General features: G+C 46.3%; 5 protein-coding genes across 5 annotated transcripts; 2 read left to right on the top strand and 3 right to left on the bottom strand.

The window, feature by feature from the left end:
* On the top strand, positions 1 to 4,821 carry LOC101776779 (probable arabinosyltransferase ARAD1). Its single transcript, XM_004970258.4, has 8 exons — positions 1 to 525; positions 1,353 to 1,526; positions 1,878 to 2,035; positions 2,129 to 2,276; positions 2,405 to 2,659; positions 4,032 to 4,142; positions 4,231 to 4,299; positions 4,526 to 4,821. Exons 1-8 carry the CDS (start codon positions 64 to 66, stop codon positions 4,643 to 4,645), a joined length of 1,497 nt encoding a protein of 498 aa, XP_004970315.1. The 5' UTR covers positions 1 to 63; the 3' UTR covers positions 4,646 to 4,821.
* A 1,558-nt stretch (positions 4,822 to 6,379) lies between these two features.
* LOC101777191 (histone-lysine N-methyltransferase, H3 lysine-9 specific SUVH1) lies at positions 6,380 to 10,913 on the bottom strand. The gene is made up of 3 exons (XM_004970259.3): positions 10,712 to 10,913; positions 7,368 to 9,649; positions 6,380 to 6,719 (listed from the first exon to the last, which is right to left on the bottom strand). The coding sequence occupies exon 2, from the start codon at positions 9,624 to 9,626 to the stop codon at positions 7,413 to 7,415; it is 2,214 nt and encodes a 737-aa protein (XP_004970316.1). The 5' UTR covers positions 9,627 to 9,649; positions 10,712 to 10,913; the 3' UTR covers positions 6,380 to 6,719; positions 7,368 to 7,412.
* A 1,349-nt stretch (positions 10,914 to 12,262) lies between these two features.
* LOC101776375 (oil body-associated protein 1A) lies at positions 12,263 to 13,314 on the top strand. Its single transcript, XM_004970257.2, has 2 exons — positions 12,263 to 12,830; positions 12,918 to 13,314. The coding sequence occupies exons 1-2, from the start codon at positions 12,296 to 12,298 to the stop codon at positions 13,097 to 13,099; spliced, it is 717 nt and encodes a 238-aa protein (XP_004970314.1). The 5' UTR covers positions 12,263 to 12,295; the 3' UTR covers positions 13,100 to 13,314.
* Positions 13,315 to 14,104: 790 nt separating this feature from the next.
* LOC101763963 lies at positions 14,105 to 15,196 on the bottom strand. The gene has a single exon (XM_014805257.2). It carries the CDS (start codon positions 14,933 to 14,935, stop codon positions 14,543 to 14,545), a length of 393 nt encoding a protein of 130 aa, XP_014660743.1. The 5' UTR covers positions 14,936 to 15,196; the 3' UTR covers positions 14,105 to 14,542.
* A 665-nt stretch (positions 15,197 to 15,861) lies between these two features.
* On the bottom strand, positions 15,862 to 19,566 carry LOC101775302 (proteasome subunit alpha type-3). The gene is made up of 11 exons (XM_004970254.3): positions 19,395 to 19,566; positions 18,861 to 19,010; positions 18,734 to 18,773; positions 18,551 to 18,634; positions 18,152 to 18,225; positions 17,986 to 18,072; positions 17,799 to 17,883; positions 17,553 to 17,599; positions 16,871 to 16,936; positions 16,198 to 16,288; positions 15,862 to 16,110 (listed from the first exon to the last, which is right to left on the bottom strand). The coding sequence occupies exons 2-11, from the start codon at positions 18,962 to 18,964 to the stop codon at positions 16,039 to 16,041; spliced, it is 750 nt and encodes a 249-aa protein (XP_004970311.1). The 5' UTR covers positions 18,965 to 19,010; positions 19,395 to 19,566; the 3' UTR covers positions 15,862 to 16,038.
* Between the last annotated feature and the right edge of the window lie 571 nt (positions 19,567 to 20,137).

Genomic DNA, 20,137 nt, shown 5'->3' with positions numbered 1-20,137 from the left:
GTTCTTCTCAGTCTCCACAGTTCTCCACGCTCCGGTGCGTCTCCAGCGAAGCGAGGCACCACCATGGCGGGGAAGCAGTTCGCCTCCCTGGCGCACGCGCGCCCCGCCTCTGCCTCCTCCCGCCGGCTCCTCGCCGCCGCGGGCGTCCTCATCCTCCTCTCCGCCGCCTACTTCCTCCTCCTCTCCCCCTCCTCGCCCCGCCCCACCGCCGCCGTCCTCGCGAGCCCTAGCTCCTCCACCACCACCTCCTTCCTCGCCTCCCTCGAAAGCTTCCTCGCCGCACCGCACCCCTCCGACTCAGCGCCCGCTCCCGGCGACCTTGATGCCGCGATCCGGGCCCAGGAGGAGGCCCGGCTCTACGGGGACCCCGCGTGGCCCGCGCCCGCCGCGGGGCCGCTCAGGGTCTACGTGTACGAGATGCCGAGCAAGTTCACCTACGATCTGCTGAGGCTGTTCAGGGACTCGTACCGGGAGACGGACAATCTCACGTCCAATGGGAGCCCCGTGCACCGGCTCATCGAGCAGGTGGGCGTGCGGTGAGATCGAACTGCAATTTTGTTCTGTTTATCTTGTCGAGATGATACGAGGCGCCTGGCTGTAGATTTGGTTGTGTGTGGTACTAGTTAAGTTCATGACAGTGGGGAATTTTGTCCTTATTGTGAAAAACTGAGAATCGTAGCACATTGATTCACGTGGATTGCTTCCTGGTTGGAAGTGGGATAATTATACTCTCCTAGCCTCCTTTATGATACACCTGCTCGCTGATGCTTTGGAAAGCTTGATGTTGCTGAACTGGGCTGTATGCTTGTACGCTACTCCCTCCGTCCCAAATTATAGGTCGTTTTGGCTTTTTTAGATTCATTGATTTTGCTACGCACTTAGATATACACTATGTTTAAATGCATAGCAAAAGCTATGAATCTAGAAAAGCCAAAACGAACTATAATTTGGGACGGAGGGAGTAGATCCCAAGAGGGCTGGTAGAATTTTCATCATACAAAGTTTCTGTTGTGAGGTGAATGTGATTCACACTAGAGTATCGCATCTTATTCGTAAAGCAGTTTCAGAATTTCTTTTGAACACTATCAAATTTACACGTATAAATGACTCTTGGCATTGTTTTGGGTGGTGAGGTGAATCATACCAAAAGCAATGAATGTTGATACCACAATTCTAGCTACAGAATCATATGTGTAATTATGTAACAATTATTGGGCATAGTTTTCAATACATCTCTGTTCAGCTAATAATTGTGTATGTAATTATGTAACAAATATCGCATACTTTTTAAGATATTGAACTTTATTCCATCTGTCTACATAATCAAATTATTTCTTCATTCACATTTGCAGCATTCTATTGACTACTGGCTATGGGCGGATCTCATTGCGCCTGAATCACGAAGACTTTTGAAGAATGTCCTCAGGGTTCAGCGGCAAGAAGAAGCAGACATTTTCTATGTGCCATTCTTCACAACAATCAGTTACTTCTTGCTGGAGAAACAAGAATGCAAAGCACTTTATAGGGTGTGGGAGCATCTCTTAAGGTTTAATTTTCGAAAAATGTTTGTTTTAGGACATCCACACACACAAACTAGTGTTTATGTAGGCAAATTTATTGATGAAACTAAAATTTAGTCCTTCTTGTTGGTAGTCTGGATCTAACCAGTGAAGGTTTGTTGGATCCCCCCCCCCCCCCCCCCCCCCCCCCCCAAAGTATATCTAAATTATAGTGACCGACAACATTGCCTGATTCTGGTTCTATTAACAGTAGGACACCATTTAAAATATTTACCTATATTGATGGAAATTATTTTGTTGTTTAGTCATCTCTTTTTATTCCAAGAGGGCCTTATCAACATTACTCCTTGATTTCAGGAAGCTTTAAAGTGGGTGACTAATCAGCCAGCTTGGCAACGTTCAGAAGGCAGAGATCATGTCATTCCTGTTCACCACCCATGGTCATTTAAGTCAGTACGGAGTTTTGTGAAGAAGGCAATATGGCTTCTACCTGATATGGATTCAACCGGCAACTGGTACGGTATCATTGTTTCCCAGTTGCCACTTTACCTTGGAAAACTGCTTGCATACTTCAGTTGAGCAATACAACTCTCACTGTCTTATTTCAGGTATAAACCAGGACAGGTGTATCTGGAAAAGGATGTCATCCTTCCATATGTTCCAAATGTTGATCTTTGTGATTCGAAGTGTGTATCCGAAACTCAATCCAAAAGAAGTATATTGCTGTTCTTTCGAGGAAGGCTAAAGAGAAATGCTGTAAGTCTCTTGGTACCACTTTTCAGGTTTTGACAGTTCAGGTTCAGAATATACGCACGCAAAATTTCCGCTTGTGCGTGCCTTATATGGTTTTTATGCATCTATTTCATTGAAATTTTTATCTCTAGGGAGGGAAGATCCGCAGTAAGCTTGTGGAGGAACTAAAAGGTGCAGAAGGCATAGTTATAGAAGAAGGTTCTGCTGGAGCTCAGGGAAAAACAGCAGCTCAGGATGGCATGCGCAAGTCTCTCTTTTGCCTGAGTCCAGCTGGAGATACCCCATCTTCTGCTCGCCTGTTTGATGCAATTGTTAGTGGATGTATCCCAGTTATAATAAGTGATGAACTGGAGCTTCCTTTTGAAGGAATACTTGACTATAGGGAGGTAAACATGGAGATCCAGACAGCTTTTAATATCTTTATGCTAATTTCACATGCCTTTACCAATCTCTCTTAATCCGTAGTGGTAAGGTATTTCAAGGTAGGCATGAGTCTAAAATTTATTTTTCCCTCCTGAAAATGAAGGATATCTTGGTAGTTGCATTCCCTTAATATCAACGAATACATTTGTATTGTCAATAGTAGAACAGCTAGTTGCACATTTGTTCATAATGGACGGTTCTGGTATTATATTCTCAATGGGTACTGATTGATTGACAGTTATTTGATAAGCTGAGATATAGACCTCAATGGGACAAACCAGCCTCATCTTATCTATGCTGTGCTTGCCTAGGCTCATTATTTAATTGGTTCAATGGGAAGCTTTACTAGCTAATTATTTGGAATAGAGAAATTAACACTGGAATCATGGGAAATTGGAGTTGTTTTGCTTTTGAAGTGTCTTGCCACTGATAATGAGCTTATTTGGCTCCCTGTCGAGCCAACCTTAGAAGCTTTCCTTTTAGGATCATCCAAATGCCTAGCCTGAGATTAAAAAAAAGTACCCCTTGGTTTTCAGCTCCAATAAGTTCTTGAAGCTTCTCTAACTGTGATGGCAGTGGGATATTGGTGGAAGGTGGATTGCGGTGAGCATAGTCATGTGAGGTTGGACCTTGACAGTGATACTGGAGCCATGATCAGCTCGTCACGCTTTGAGACAGGGCGTAGAGAAGAGGAAGGGTAAAGAGAGATCAATCTATTGCTTTTAAGCACGCTGTACACTGGCTTATATATGCCAAGACGTTCCCAGTTAATCTCCTTGATCCTCTCAACAAACCAAACCGATCGATGTAACAAACCTAACCGACTCCTAACAAACCGACTAAGCCAAACCGAAGATACACGCCATCCGTGGCTACAGCAAAGCATTGGTGCCATTCTGCTCCTTGTCGCTCCTCTTCTTGCGCCTGTTGTAGTGCAGTTGCTACATGACACTAATATTGTAGCCGGTGCGTCAAAATCATTTAACCTCAAGCTTGTCTGCTTGGTATGTACTGCATCGTGAACTTCTGATAGAATGGAGGTGGCTTGGTTATAATTGTACTGTTAACTGAAGAGAACATGCCTGCTACTCGGATGTACACCAAACTACTGTGTGCTATGTGGAACCATGCAGCAGAATATGGTTGCAGTCTGCCGGAACTGCATTATCATATAGTGTCAAGGTTTCTTTCAACCCTGTGGCTAACTGACTATACCATGATGATATATCATTGCATCTCACTGTTTCTAATGTTCCATTTAAGTTGCTGCTGTTCAAAACTACTTTTCACTCTAGTGTGAATCTGCAGTGCTCAATGATATGCTTTATTGTGCAGATAGCATTATTTGTTTCATCAACTGATGCTTTGCAACCTGGCTGGCTCATGAATTACCTAAGAAGAATCGATGCCAAAAGGATCAGAGAAATGCAATCTAATCTTGTGAAGGTGATCGCTTTATCCAACTCCTTTTGTACATACAGCCTGGGAACATTCAGTATTGATGATTAATAATTTACCTGTGATTCGTTCACAGTTTTCAAGGCATTTTCTGTATTCAAGTCCTGCTCAACCTCTTGGACCAGAAGACCTTACATGGAGAATGGTAATTTCGCTGACATTATTCTTGCAGTTGTATCACGAAATAGGTTGTCTAGTACTCTGTTCAGCTTCATGAACATTCCTGTTACTTTAGTGCTATTTAGTTATAAGGATCTTAGGTTAATTGTTTCATTGCAGTGGCATTTATATTTCTCATGAATCTTGTTACTTCTACTTACGAAACACATGGCCTAGTCTGACCATTTTGACATTCCAAAACCAAAATGCAGATTGCTGGTAAACTGTTAAACATCAAGTTGCACATCCGACGTTCTCAACGTGTGGTTAGAGAGTCAAGGAGCATATGTACATGTGAATGCAGAGTCGGGAACACCACGAGGATGCTTTGAACCAATCTTTCCCTTTGTGTTTTTAAAATTTCAAACTTCTGTAACATAGCCAATTTTCAGTTGCCAATAGTGCGAGCTTTGAGTTAGGCAATTTTAGCCAATGTATGTAAACCTAACCGTAGTTCTGTAACCAATGTATGAGTTTGAAGTTCGAACTGGGAAAAGTTGTGATACTACCCGTGTGTTTGGGTACTGGGAGGGGTCCGGAACGGGTTCGACCCCCTTCGTCCTGCGTTTGGTTCAAAAGAGGTCTGGGTTGGGTTCAACCACACAGGAATATTCCCATGAGATTCGGTTTCAGCGAATTCCTCCAAAATCAACGGACCGCGCGAACCTAGATGGACGCTGTGTGGCTCCATCTTCGTGCTCGCCCGTGTGGTCGCTGCCTTCCTCGGTCGCCGTCGGTGTGCGGGGAGTAGCTGGCATCGCTGGGCGGGGAGGAGAGGGTGGTGGTGGGGAGGAGGCGGCGTTGCCGGGTGGGGAGGAGAGGGTGGCGGCGGGGAGGAGGTGGTAGTGGGCGGGGAGGGGAGAGCGGGAGCCGAGCGGGGATGGGGCGGCCAGGGGAGCTCCGCCCGCCGGTGGAGGCGGAGGCCGGCGCAGAGGGAGGAGTCAGGCGGCGCAGGGAGGAGGAGATCGGCGGCGGGGGAGGAGGTTGGCGGCGTCGTGGAGGAGCAGGGGGCGCGCGGGCGCCGGGGAGAAGCCGGTGGCGCCAGGGAGGAGAGGAGGCCGGGCGGCGCCAGGAGGAAGAAGAAAGGAGGAAGAAGAAAGAGGGAGTGAGGGACAAAAAAGAAGAGGATGACAGGTGGGTTCCGCAGCTGACAGGTGGGGTTCACAATTAACGGTGTTAAAAGGACATCCATCCCAACCCTCTCAACCTCTTCAACCAATCAACCTCTTCGATCAAATAAAAGACTGGTCCAACCCATCCCTCTCATCCAAACACGAGTTGGACCCGACCCACGTCGTCCCAAAACCAAACGCACGCTACGATTTGCGAAATGTGAAATCCTATCGTGGCCGAGATTCTACTCGGGTGCCCTTTGCCCAGGCTTAACGTAAAGGCCCACTTTAACCGATTGTGAGCATATCTACGATTCAAGCTGTTGTTTTCTAGTTCAACTTCAACCTACCATGAAACAAATGAACCATATTGAATCGTCAATGCATTTGGTTATCTAGAGCTTCTCTGTCTAGTTAGACAGGAAACTATCAGATGGAGACCCAACGTGTACCATTGTATTTCAAGAATTCAGGGCATAAACGGTGGCGCCAACCGTCGTCCCAACGTCGAAGTCCTTATTGCATGTCAATCTCTTCAGCATGAAAAACCTGTTACATGCGCTATTAAAGGCCCAATTTTATTTGCATACAACAGCTGCTACATGCACTATTAAAGGTCCAAATTTATATGCTACTCCCTCCGTTCCAATTCCAAATTGCAGGTCGTTTTAATTTTTCTAGGTTCATAGATATTATTATGCAGTTCCAATTCCAAATTGCAGGTCGTTTTAATTTTTCTAGGTTCATAGATATTATTATGCAATTTGTTTGGAATAGAGGGAGTATATTTTTAGAGATGGAGGGAGTATTTGATAACGGTGGATGTCTTTGTCGCAAAAGAAGTGGCAAATTATTTTGGAAGAGAGAACATGGAAAACAATCAAAACACCATCATAATGCCCTCGTGTATACATCCAGAAAACTACTTAAGTACTTAACTGCAAATAATGGGAGTGAGCGAGTTCAAATAACCATTAAACCATATGTCAGCATACCAGCAGTAATTCCGAATATCTTGCATACTTGAATTCACATAATTGACCGCCAAGGGATCACTTATTCTTTGAACGGCCGCAAGACTGAAGTGTCCACATGGTTAGCGCACTACTAGAAACTATACAAAATTGATCCTGCAACTGCAAGACCTACGTTCTTCCCCACAAAAGGAACAGTTGTGCGGGAATGGGTATTTATAAAAGCAGAACATTAGTTAAATTAATGATTCCACAATGGCAGTCTTGGCGTAAGCCGTTTGAACCGGTCCTGCTTTTACTTCTGTAACGCCCAAAAAGATCTGCAAAAGGCATGTATGACCATTGGTAAGAGATAATTCCATTGACATGTATGCACAAATATAGAGACTTGATTGAAGGAGTATCACGTAAAACACTTCCAAATGCTGAGTGGCAATTTAAGAACATTTAAATCTGATACTGTCTTGCAATATCAGCTGTAGAATTAAGACAACAATTGGGACTCAAAGTCCACATCGCCAAGAATTTGCTAATAACGAAATCAAAAGCTGGATATGAAACAATGGAAATGGTTCCACACTGTTCATCATGGGATGCCGTATATAGTGTTTGGTTTGAGTAGGCTGGATATGGATACAATGAGTTGATCCATCCCACCTCATTACTCAAGCATGATGGACCACTCTATTCTAAAATACTTGATTCCTCAAACTAAACACACCCTGATAACGTATGGATATAAAACTTATGTGATACATTGTCAGATAGCCAGCAGTAAAATAAATAGGAAACAAAATTAAATAGTACTGTAGCAAAGTATGGATTTACTGTAAGAAACTAAACAGGATACCAAAGCAAACTGGCTGTTTGTGAAATAACTCCATCCCTCAGAAACAAGAAGGAAAGTTCAACAGTAACTATAAGTATGGCTGGTGCTTAGAACTGGAAAAAAATTCAGAAGTTTTTACCTAACTGATGGTAATGTTGGTAGATAGAATGCACATCTTCTGTAGTCAGATAAAGAACCCCCGGCAGTTCGAGGATCCACAAAGGCAGTTCTTAGCTCTAGGAACACCACTAGAATCAGTTCCAATATCACCATAGTCATAAGTCAACTCTGTCATGGGAGGAATGTGCTTCAATGCAAAGAACATGATATGCGGGCGATGATCATCTTCATGGTCAAACTGAACTGGTTGCCAGAAGACATTAGGAGCACAACTATGGTTCATGAAACGCGAGACGTTTCCCATTTTTTTTGCACTTATCTTAAGAGGCAGAGGCTCAAAGGTATCAGCTGAAATATTTGTGCTTTGCTCCCCTATCAATTCAGGTCCGTAATTCCATTTTAAAGTCTTCTCACCAGGACACAATGTTTGAAACATATAATCATCCTCATGACTATTCAAATCACATTTAGCATCATCAATAGCCTCACCAACATACTCGCATAAAAATGAACCAGCTCGTATGGGGTCCCATGAACGAAGACCCCAGCCTCGATTTCCGGTCTTAAAGACCTCAAAGTGGATCCTAACTCCTTTTTGGGTCACCTTGTTACGGCAGTTGAATGAACACCGACAGGATTCACCACATTCATAAACCATAGGCTTGCGGCAGACTAGCAATCCTGATGAGCCATACGGTAAGTTGCCTCCATTACGCTGTGCACAACTGCAGTTGGCATCACCAGGCAGACAAACACTAAGACATGTGCAACCCTGTACAGGTTTTATAGAGCTGGGTGGTTTCAAGTGTTTGATCTGAGTAATATAGGTGAAATGATGCGGTCCTTCATCATTGTCAATGTCATTAACAAGAAACACTGGGAGATTTTCTGCACCAGAAGATAGATCGGGGTGTAAAACACTGCCTCTAGTTGTTGGATTCTCTAGCCATTTCTGGGACATCTTCCAAATTGCAACCCCATCAGGTTGTCCTGGCTCTCTCAGCAGCTTGTACTTGAAACAAAATGTTCCACTCTTTGTTTTCTCCTTCCATGACTCATGAATCCTGTAGAGGCCATCATAAATATAAACCTTCCCAGTCAAGCATCCTGGATCCTTATAGCCCCGTACTACCCGGATTAAATTTTTTCTGGACAGGCTCCTCTCAAGAGCCAGGTTGCCCCTCTCAAGCTTCTGGTCATGCCGCTCCTCGTTGTTCCTGCTATTGCCTCCTGAACCGCTGTAAACCAGAACATCTGTATCATCATCCTTGTTGTCATATCCACCTGCAGCAACAATACATATTGCAATGGAATCATCCTCATCACCAAACTTGGCAGTCATATAATCAATTCCGGCCATGCTAGGAGCATGCAGACCGATAATACATAGCTCCATCCTGAAGTAGAAAATATCCCCTATTTCAACGCCAGGAACAACCCCTATCCTTTTCCCCGTGTTGGCCCTAAGATTCCTGGCCATCATGATGGCGCCAGCCTTCAGGTCTGCACGTTTGCTAGTCTCTTGTTCCTCATCCATTTGAAGATGCCTACGCCGCAGTGCCTCAAATGTCATGAGAACTGCCTCCACAATTTCCCTGGGATCACCAGATGGAGGCACCACAGCAAGCTCATTGTTAGCAGAAGCTTTCTTGTGAGAGGGCTTGGGGCGTTTAGTCTTCATGCTATTGGAGCTATCGCTGCCCATACCATCGTTCATATTATATCCGCTTAGGCGGGATGGCCTCTTAATCTTCCTTCCAGATGCTGATGTCTGGTTAGCAATATAATTCTCGTCATCGTCATCATCATCGTCCAGTGATATAACATTAGGCCGTGTTGCCCTGTAAGCTGAAATGGGAGTGGCGTCAATGGGGCCATTGGCATTGGCACTCACATCTGAAGTCCAATGTGCAGCAGACTGCCCTCCAGCACAACCCTGATCACCAACTGCAGCATTCTCACTGCCAACAGTATCCTGATCACAAAAAGTGGCAGCCTTGCCACCATCAACATTCTGATCACCAAAAGTATGAGCCTTGCCTCCACAAGCATCCTTGCCGCCGAAAGCGAAAAATGACTGGGCAGAAGATTTGTTCCAAGCACCAAACCCCCCTTGAAACTGCTCAGCAGGAGTGACGAATATCAACGGTGGGGTGGTTGACTGGTTAGATGTATTGACACCCAAGGGCGCAGGGAACATTGGAGCCAATGTCCTCAAGGGCTTGATATCCAGAACATCCTGATCAGGAGTAGGCATGAAATTTGATGGCCGATTCATCTGAACTTGCAGCAATTGAGTTCCTGTGTGAACAAAGCACAGTTAATGATCATGTCATCACCTACCTCATTAACAAAATGGTAAGGATTTAGGCAGCATTTAGAATTTGCAAGTGACTTCTATAAATTATATATGTACACTTCACTAAGCAAGAGTGTAGAGCATCAGACTATGATGGATCATGGACAATAGATTGCAGTAGAAACATGTATTAAGGATAACTGCATAACTAGCCGAGTTGCAGGCGCCTAATAACAGAACCTATTAGTTTAGCAATGACAGAAAATCCAGGACAAGACTAACTGCATTCTGATTTGCTAGCAATTCCGAATGAATCATCAATTGGAGATGGCTGATGGTAAGGTCTGCTGGATTCCCAATCCTCAAACAGTGGTCACCTCGTCTAAGTCACCTCTGCTGATTCACTAAACCCATTTCAAGCCCGGTAGCAAGATTCCTCGTCCACTCTATCATGCATACCCTCCCCAAAACCAAGATAAGTACGACCTTCAATAGGCGAATCAAACCCTCAATTTGGCCAAAAAAAAGTCAAATCAAAGTACCCCGTAGAACATATTCAACTTTCAACTACGAAAGGAAAAAAAAATTCGACTTTCAATAGAATGCTTTGGGCTCAAGAACGGCATAACTCCTAACTCGAATGTGGCAGATAGCCTGGAAAATTATCAATTTTCCCAGTACAGAACACCACGACGGGAAGTGGGGTTTTCGCAGGCAAATTTCGGAACTTCCACAACTACTAGGGTTAGTGGGAACGGGAAGGGGAACGAAGAGGTGCGCGGCGATGAGCGCGAGCAGGTGCCGCGGTTAATGGTGGAGCCGAGAAACACCTCGGCCTGGCCCCCTAGCTTCCGCCGCGGGCGGGGGCGAGAGAGGAGAGGCGATTAGGCGAACCGCGAGGCATCGAGCGCGTCTCCCCGCCGCCAGGCGCCAGTGTGTGACAAGGGGAACAAGGACAAGCGACCGGATCGATGCGTGGAAGGGAGAGGGGCCAGAAACCGGCGGCGGCGGTATCGAGAAGTCGCGCACCGACTGAGTTCAGTGGGAGGGAAACGACCCCTCACCTGATCAGAATCCTCGCAGCTGCGGCTGCGGCTGCGGCTGCGGCTGCTTGGGGGCGGGAGCGGAAGCTAGGAGACGGACGCCATGGATGAGCGAGTGATCTGCTGGGCGGAGAGTTGAGTGGCGGTCTGACTGGCCGCTCTGCTCAAGGGGGAGGGCAGGATGCGTTGGGGTTTTTCTTCCTGCCCAACGCTCTCGCATCTCTCTCACTCAGCCGGTTCGCAGTCCGGTGGTCGTCTCATCTCAGCCACTCAGGCGTTTGGTTTTTCGGACCGATCGGACGGGGAGCGCGTCGATCGCTGGAACGCCCTCTGGATGCTCGTTGCAGAGAGACCCTTCCCTTGGTGCGGTAGTTCATCCCGGAGCTATTTTTTTCGTCCCCAAATATAATGTGAACTATTTTTAGATTTATTCTAATTTAGACTATCTCAATGACGACCTTTATACCTAAACAATGAAATATATATCATGATTTAGTACCATCAATTATTAAATAAATTTTCATGATGCAGTGTTAGTAAGAACAAATAGATGACACAACGGTTCAAATAATGACGTGGTCTATCCTTATTTCTAGTTTATTTTGGATATTTGGTTGATCCAACTAATAATAACAATTTTGAGTTTTAGATTGATAAAAAAAGAAACATTAAAAGATGTGTGAAATAATTTTGGATCGACCTTGACGTCATGCTGCACGGACAGGATGGTGCAAGAGACAGACATATGAATTTTAGACATAGGAGTTAAGTTGCGATAGGACAACTGGCTATTCGTTTAGGTGCTAGGCGACACCATCCTATTTTAGTGATATAACATTTCAAAACGAAGATTTGTGAAATTTTAAGATGTTTATTATTTGGTTAATCAGTAATGTTGCATTTCGAAACAATGTAGATAATAGAAAAATTAGATATATCACCATTAATCTCATCATCCTATTGTTACGAGCGTATTTGATTTCTGATCATTACACGTCACCTCGAATTGCGGGATGCCAGATTAAATTACCTCTCTCTGTTTGGTTGGTTGCCACGCAAAAAAAAGTTAACCGGTTATTGGTGATTTTTTTCACCCCCATATTAAATCCCTGTATTTTTGGCTGCTACTGGCTTGATGGGGGCATTTAGTGTCCGGCGACCAAACATCCTTAAAAGATTTGAGAGAGTAGTAGCGTGTAACGGTGTCTTCGCTGCAGCTGCTGTCGCGAACTCTAGGAAATGGACTACCGGAGGCTAATTGCTTCTCAGATCGTTGAGCCTAATTGCTGAACGCTTCATCGGAGAGGGTCCATGTTTTCAAACCAAAAAAACTCTGATGACAGGGGCCAGCCGGCCAGGCACCGCCCCTTCCCTCCGCTTCCTCAGCTGCATGCTCAGCAGTCAGCAGTCTCCGCAACACAACGTGGCCACGGCCGATCTCAACACCTACGACCGCACCAGATGGATCCCCGCAGACACGTATCTCTTCCAGAGTCACACGTGTGCAGCTGCATGAGCCCAGCTCACCCCCTTTTAACAACAGCTCAACGCGCAACTGTCTCGTCGAGGAAGAGGAAAGCAGGGGAGGAGGAAGAGAGAGCTCCGATGGCGGAATCGTGCCACGACGTGGAGGTTCCCGGCAAGCCGACGGAGGTTGGGACGGCGCTGCTGGAGACGGCGACGGGCACGATCCAGGGGTTCGCGCCGGTGAATCAGATCCACCAACACCTGTGTGCGTTCCACTTCTACGCCGACGACATGTCCCGGCAGGTGGAGGCGCACCACTTCTGCGCGCACCTCAACGAGGACGTCCGCCAGTGCCTCGTCTTCGACGGGCCCGGCGCCGGCGCGCGGCTCATCGGCGTGGAGTACATCGTCTCGGAGCCGGTGTTCCTGACGCTGCCCGACACCGAGAAGCCGCTGTGGCACACCCACGAGTTCGAGGTGAAGGGCGGGGTGCTCTTCATGCCGGGCGTGCCCGGGGTGGTGGAGCGCCGGGACCTGGAGAAGGTGTGCAGGACCTACGGCAAGACCGTCCACTTCTGGCAGGTGGACCGCGGCGACGCGCTCCCGCTCGGGCTCCCGCAGATCATGATGGCGCTCACGCGAGAGGGGCAGCTCCGGCAGGACCTGGCTGACTGTACGCGAGCTCTCGTAGCTTGTTGTTTTGTTTGGTGGCCTTTTTTGTGTGTGTTTCTGATCGGCTGCTTGTTGGAACGGCGTGCAGGTGTGGAGAAGAAGTTCGGCGTGTCGTTCCAGAAGGAGAGGGAGAACCGGGCGTACATGAGCGGGCTGGAGCACGGAATCCACCCGCTGGCGAACGCCGCCGGTAAGGGACTCAAGACCGAGATCCGTGAGGTGGACATCCCGGCGACCACGACCGCCGGCGCCGCCAGGGTCTTCACTTGATCGCCGTGGGTGGCGTGGCGAGTGGATCCGTGGATGGTTGGAGTCTGCGTAGTGATAGTAGGGTAGTAGCTACTAGATGGTGCGGGTTAGTCGGTGGGTTAACAGCTTTGTGTTCGGAGTGCCTCCGTTCCTTCCAGACAGTCTCGGACTCTGCGATCCGTGAACTGTGAATTTCGGTGTATAACATAATAATAATGGATCGTTTTGAAGTGCAAGATGTGTGAATTGGAGTGAAAAATGGACTGATACGTGTTGATTGAAGTGAAAAATGAATTAATTTTCTGTCAATGCCGGATTTTGAATGGTAAAATGAACTATTTTTCTCAACTCTCGTATGAATTGGCACACAAGAATTGGAGGTGTAATATCTGTGTTGCATGAATGCCACTGTATAAAATTGCTGATTGATGGATAAACAAACAGTTAATAACGACTAAATCTGTAACTATAAAGCTAGATGGTAGATTTTGCTTGCTCTGTTGTGCAATAGTTTTCTCTGAAGCAAATCGAGAAAGGGCGAGCGCTTTTATGGCGAGGCTCCAATTGAAATACGATAGTTCCGTAAGAACAATGAAGCAACTGCAAAAGCAGTGTGCCAGTCAAATGGTTGAATGCAGAGTACACCAAAACCAGGCCTAAATGCATGAATGTTATCGAATGTGAAGAACAGGAAAAAAAAGCTATCAAGTCTCAAGCCATCTTCACAGGAGTACAGGACACGCAGCTCGTCGTTCACATCTCGTATTGTTGTGAAAGAAGGGAAATTTGGACCAAAGTTCCGACACGAAGGAAACGGAAGATGCAGCTTCATTTCCTGTAAGATCAACGGCTAGCAGGAAAACATTGTCCTTCTATATGAAACAAGATGATTGCCGTGCGAACAACGGAATAGTAGCAGAAGGTTTCAAATTCCTTTGATGAAACCTTAAGCAGGTCTCAGGTGTCAATCACCATACACGTACGTTGAGCCATACTACGAATCAAATTTACCAACAATTCATTTGATTTAGTGGCTTGAGCAGCTCTCAGATGTCAACCTGAATTCATATATGTACTTAATGTCGAACCATACAAATCGAATTTACCACCAATCTCAAATTTCTGGACAAAAGCAACCTGATCAACGGAAATGTTAGAGCGGAATTTACAACTGTTTACATGATCTGAACCTACAACATCTCACAACCAATCATCACAGCTCTGCTCCGAAGCCTAGAGCACAGACAAATCCAACAGATCTACGAAAGAATTGGGTTACCACTCTAGCCGAATCCTCCGAAAATTACGACGAAATCGTCACACGACCATTCCTCAGCGCTCGACAGCACAGCAAGAAGGCACCAACCAGCAAAAAATCGGGGAAAAGAATGAGCAGCCTTACATCCGGAGAGGGGAGCACGACTGCGGGGGAACGGGAGGGGCGGTGGGGGGCGCGCGCGCGCGTCAGAGGAAGCCGAGGAGGACGGCGGCGCCGAGGACGAAGAGCCAGACGATGTGGACGAGCAGCAGCGCCTGGCCGGAGACGGGCGCGGAGCCGGCGCCGACCTCGCAGTAGCCGCGCCGCGCGACGCGGGCCCCCGCGCAGGCCGCCTCGGGGCAGCCGCACCAGTACGTGACCCCGTCGGCGCCGCAGACCGGGTCCGGGCGGAAGCACCGCACGGGGCACAGCGCGACGTCGCCGTCCGCGTCCGCCGCGGCGCAGGGGTCCCCGGGCTCCGCAGCCGCCCCCGCCGCCGTCGCCGCGGCGGGCGCCGGGGAGGAGGAGGCTAGGGTTTGCGCGAGGAGGAGCGAGAGCGTGGCGAGGAGGATGAGGTGGACGAGGCGTGAGGGCGGCATGCCGGGCGTCGCCGGCGGCCGATGGTCGCCGGCGAGGGGCGGGGCGGGAGTCACGGCGGTCTCCGGGGTGCGGGAGGACGCGGCCGCGGCGGTGGGGAAAAGGGGTGGGATTGCGGGCGCGGTGGAACCCGTCGGCGGGTTGGGAAGTTCCCGTTGGGCGTTGGCGACGCGTCGGCCGGTCGGTCGGCGACTCGGCGTGGTGGTGGGTGGGGTGGGTTGGCTTGGACTTGGCTGGACCGCGTTGGCGTTGGGTTGGCCGCCTGCTCTTGTCCCGTTTCGCCTTGCCCAAGAATAGCATTTGCCGAATTTTGGTCGCTCGTTTCCGCCGAGTTAATTAAGGCACGCGAATTGCAACGTGAAGATATATTTGTAGATTTCCATTTTTTGTAAAAAAAAAATACATAACTTGGAGACGTTGTGATTTTTGAAGTGTTTTTTATGGTGTTAAGGATAATTTCCATCTGTCATTCTGGAAGTTGCCAGCTGAGGAATTGAGGTAGATTGCCTCCTCTGGAAGAGAAAGCGATGGGAATTACTTTACCATGCACCGGCAAGCGATACCTTTCTTTAGTCGTGCTTTCTTCGCTTTGGCTTTCTTCTCAAGGATTTCCTAAATCTTCCTTTGATTATTCAAATCTAGGCCTGGTGCGAGCTTTGTGATCACATTACCCCCCCCAAAAAAAAGTCTGCTAACCGTATGGCAAATAGGATTATAGGAAAGGAGTGGTTATAACATCAAGAAAACAGTTGGAAGACATATGCGCATTTGCCCTGGTGCGACCAAAAGTACAGCAGAAGCAACTCATCCAGGTTGAAGAGACGGCGTGGTGCTAAGTGAAGAAAACAAGTATTGTCTATGGGCAAATTCCTGAAGAACGCAAGTGCCTTGATTTCACCAGAATGCAAATGCCACTGCTCGGATATCATTCGCTGTAGAGCTTCAAACTTCCACGAAAGCATAGTTCCATTAAGTACGTATGAAGTTTACAGGACACTGAAATAAAATCCGACAAATTGGCCATGTCCAGTCTGTCACCCCAAAGGGATCAAAGATTTCAACAGCACCAGAAGATGAAATAAGTTCAGACTATGGTCGGTGTTTCTTAGTCAGCATCCATTTCCTCCAGAGCTGCCTGAGCAGCAGCCTTGGCCTGCTCCAACAGATCATTTGGTACCTGTACCACAGGTGAGCAAACAAGTTTAGCTTCAAATTCACACAGAAGGATGAACAGAGGCCATTTTTCAGGTGAATATCCCAGTACCTTCTGATGCTGGCGGTTTGATTCGTCACAGACCCAGCTCAACTCCAACTCGAAAGCTTTGTCCTTTGCTTCGTCATGCACTCCATAAATTCTGCATTGGGCAAACTGTGAGGATACAAATCTTGAACAGCAGTAGCATTTTCAGGTTCATTGGCATCAAATAAGCAGGAAAATATACAAGAAATTTGGCAATATCTTTAAATATCGAAGTTAAAACACCCACACCTAACTTGTTTTCACTATCATCACCATACATTAGTTGTAAACAACACCTCTACTGCAACAAAAGTGGCTTTTAAGATTGTCTATGAGAATAGTTTGCAGTATTATCACAGTAATAATACAGTGCAATCACGATATTCATAAGCAGTTCTCTAGCGATAACAGTCCTACCAGCAAACTTTTAATCTCAAAAGGTATAGTATAAAGGGAATGCACCCACGGAAGTTCCTAATGACTAAACATGGATAACTGGGTACACCCTGCCAGGCATTGTATAAATATAGAAAATCTAGAATGACATGGAGGAATGTGGAACGAGAATGAAGCCAATTAAACCAAATCAAAACAAATTACAGCAAAGCTATAGACAATAACATGCAAGGAAAAAATAAAACTAACAATTTGTGAAGTGGCAAAATTGCACTATTATGGGAAAGAAACTCAGACGTACATCTTTGCAACTTCAACAATGCCTTCCCGGCAGGTAAGCTCTGAAAGCTTCAACTTCTCTATCTCACTGCAGACAATAATTAAACACTTGGGTTTAGAATAATTCTAAGATCCATATGCTTAATAAAAGAAGTTGGAACAGAGTTACAAGAAAAATTCCAGAGGTAATTTATCAGTAAATGCAACAAAGATTGTGGAACACAAAAGCTAAAGTCAATAGTTATCTCGATCAGATTATTTTAGAAGTCAATATTTTATTGGAAATAAGGGTAGATGTACATAAAATTTGAGCTCCAATTATGTACAAGAATGCTGCCTGTAGCATTTCTGGTGAACTACCAATGACAATAAAAAGGAAGCATACGCAGGAAAGATCATTTGACAAATGTAATGGTATACTAACTATTATATCAATACGCTAAGATTGGTTCAATGGTCCCATTCATAAAGCAGCACAAACATTGTAGCTATCAAACAGTTACTATTGAATGTTAAGATGATATTTGGATGCCACTCCTTTCTCATGTCCTTTCCTTCTCAGTAAGCTAGGTTATAATATGTGGTTTTATACTACAAGGCAATAAATATTTATTGGCTATGTTTTATGTACCGGCAATTGATTGCGATAGAAGAAGAAACAAAGAGAGCATTGGTAATGAAACAAAGTAACTGAAAAAACTTACGTTTTTGCAGCCTGTCTACCCTTCCCCAATGCAGCACCGAAGTATTTCTGTTCAAGTTTGTAAAGTCAATAAACATCATGTATTTCAAATTCACAAGACTCCTAATATTTAATGGTACTAAAAACAAGTTCATCTACTGAACATGAATGCACAACTGATGGAACACATAATTCATGTAAAACCTAAGATGATGAGCCTTTGCACTTGCATTGATACAACTCTTAATGTAATACAGTAACAACTTACGTAGGAGACTCCTGAGGGCTCTATCATGTACAGCTGTGGCCCATCCCTATCATAACCTCCAAGAATAACACCACAACCAAAAGGCCTGACACAACAGAAACCAAGTTAGGATTGCCAGAAAATGTATTGAAAAACACAAGTAATGAAAACTCCAGTAATCATGGGCCACTACTGTTGAATATATTACCTCAGCCACCAGTACAGCGTGCAAAGATGAACATAACTTGCCACACGATCTGCCAATTCCTTCACAGAAATGGGTTCCCCATAGACCCTGGTGCATTACAGTTTTAGAACATAGTCTTATAAAGATGCTCATATGGTCTAATTGTCTAAAAGGACTAAGTGCTTACTTTTCGTAGCTGGCAGCTTCTGATTTGGCCCTTGAAACAATTTGCCTGCCATCTGCTGCCAAACCAGCAACAGACTGCAAATGACAATAAAGTAGTCCGTGATTACAACGCACACTTGATAAAAATAGCTAGTTCATGAACCTTTGCAACAATAGGAAAGGCATCACTGCAAGAAAAATCTCAATAGAAAAACATCTTTACTGCTTTACATCAACAATTAGTTGTATAGGAAAAAAGATAATAGAGCATGCATTTACAGTCTTGCTCCTATATTCAGTCGTTAATAGTGCATGTCAGAAGGCCAAATCAGAAATGCAATCTTGCTCCTATATTCATTCATCTTGGCTTTAATTTTTACGTCAAAACCACTATCAAATTGTAGTCAAGTAAATGCATTACCAAGCCAGAGTGCCGGTGCACTGAATGGATCCTCTGGTTGGACCCCTCCAGCATCATCTTTGAAGTTACCAGCTTCTCAACACCCTAAAGGACCAAACACAAAATCGCAATCCAGTCAAGACACAAGAGGGGCTCACCAGATTAAAAGCTGAACAGAGTAAAACTCAAAAAGCCCAATCTTACCAGGACAATGCCATCTTTGCACTTGATTCCAACAACAGTCCTATTGACAAATATCAGGGCATCACCGTAAGATCACATAGCAAAAGGGAACAAGTGAAACAAAACAGAATGGGAGGTGGAATCGAACCCGCTGTTGTCGACAGCCTTGGTGGCGTACTCGACCTGGAAGACACGGCCATCCGGAGAGAAGGTGGTAACTGACAGATCGTAACCTGTGCCTATGCTGCTCATTGTCGACTTGTTTGTGTCACCTCAACACTGCTAGTACAGATCACTCCTGTAACACAAAACCCCAGAGGATTAGTTACAGCACACAGCGGTCGATTTGATGCGAGGAGGCGCAATGTTTCGTCGAAAAAAAAATCGTACTACAAACATATATCCGTATTCAGTAGTCACGCCACTCCATAAACAAATCCGCAAACCCTAAATCCGGTGTGTTGGGTGAAACATATCGGGATTCCAGGGCTCACCACAAAGGAAGGGGTAAATTCCGCAGTGAAGAACTAAACGGGGAACCAGTGCGACCAAACTAGGGTACCCTAACCGACGAAAGCACGGATCGACTAAAGCGACGGGGTGGATCTCTCCGCCACCCGCCAGTGGAGCGGGGATGGGGCGGCGGGTACGCCGATGGGCAAAGGGAGGGAGGAGCAATTACCTGGATCTGGACCGGCCGGCGAGCAAGGTGGAGCGGCGGGGGGTTCGCTGAGCTCGGCGGCTTGGGATGGGTTTGGGGAAGACGAGATCGATGAGAGAGGGGCGTGAGTAAGTGCGTCCCCTTTCTTTCTTCCGGCCCAAGCCGAGACCTACGAGACGGGCGGGCGGGGCCGAGAACACGAAGGCGATACGGTTCGTGCGTGTTACGTTCGACTGGGGCCCGACTGGACGAGTCAGGGTAACGGTCCAGATTGCGCGTGGTCCGGTTCGAGGGTTGGGATTCGTCTGGGCCGTTTCAAGTGGGCAAAGTTACCCATGGGCTCAATTTTTCGTTCTTAATCATGGTCGGTCTCTGTGTTGCTATATGTTATATATGTTTCGAAGCTGTTGTGCAGAAATTTTTTTTAAAAAAAATCGAGAACGTGAAATGCACTCTTTTTCATCGAGAGTATACCGGCCCTTCATTTGTTTGTGAAAATGCAATTTTTGTAATCTGCCGTTGTTCCTGCAGGCTGCAGCCATCGAAGGCCCCTAATTCAGTTTAGACAGAGTGCTAAAATTGTCGTTTGACTTGGTCATGCCAAGCCGCGAACGTGTTTATACTAGGAACTGAACCTGAAATTTAGTTTAGACCCGCGCACGTGTTTTCATCCTGTTTTTTAGCTGATGTATAGCTGCTGCAGACGGGGCATGACTTTGGCCGGGGACCGGGGGGTTGCCCGGTGCACCGGCCCGCAACAAGCC

Source organism: Setaria italica, chromosome V (genome assembly GCF_000263155.2).
Source record: "Setaria italica strain Yugu1 chromosome V, Setaria_italica_v2.0, whole genome shotgun sequence".
Lineage (NCBI taxonomy): Eukaryota > Viridiplantae > Streptophyta > Magnoliopsida > Poales > Poaceae > Setaria > Setaria italica.
The sequence above is the reverse complement of the archived record's forward strand: the minus strand, read 5'-3'. Positions and strand labels throughout refer to the sequence as shown.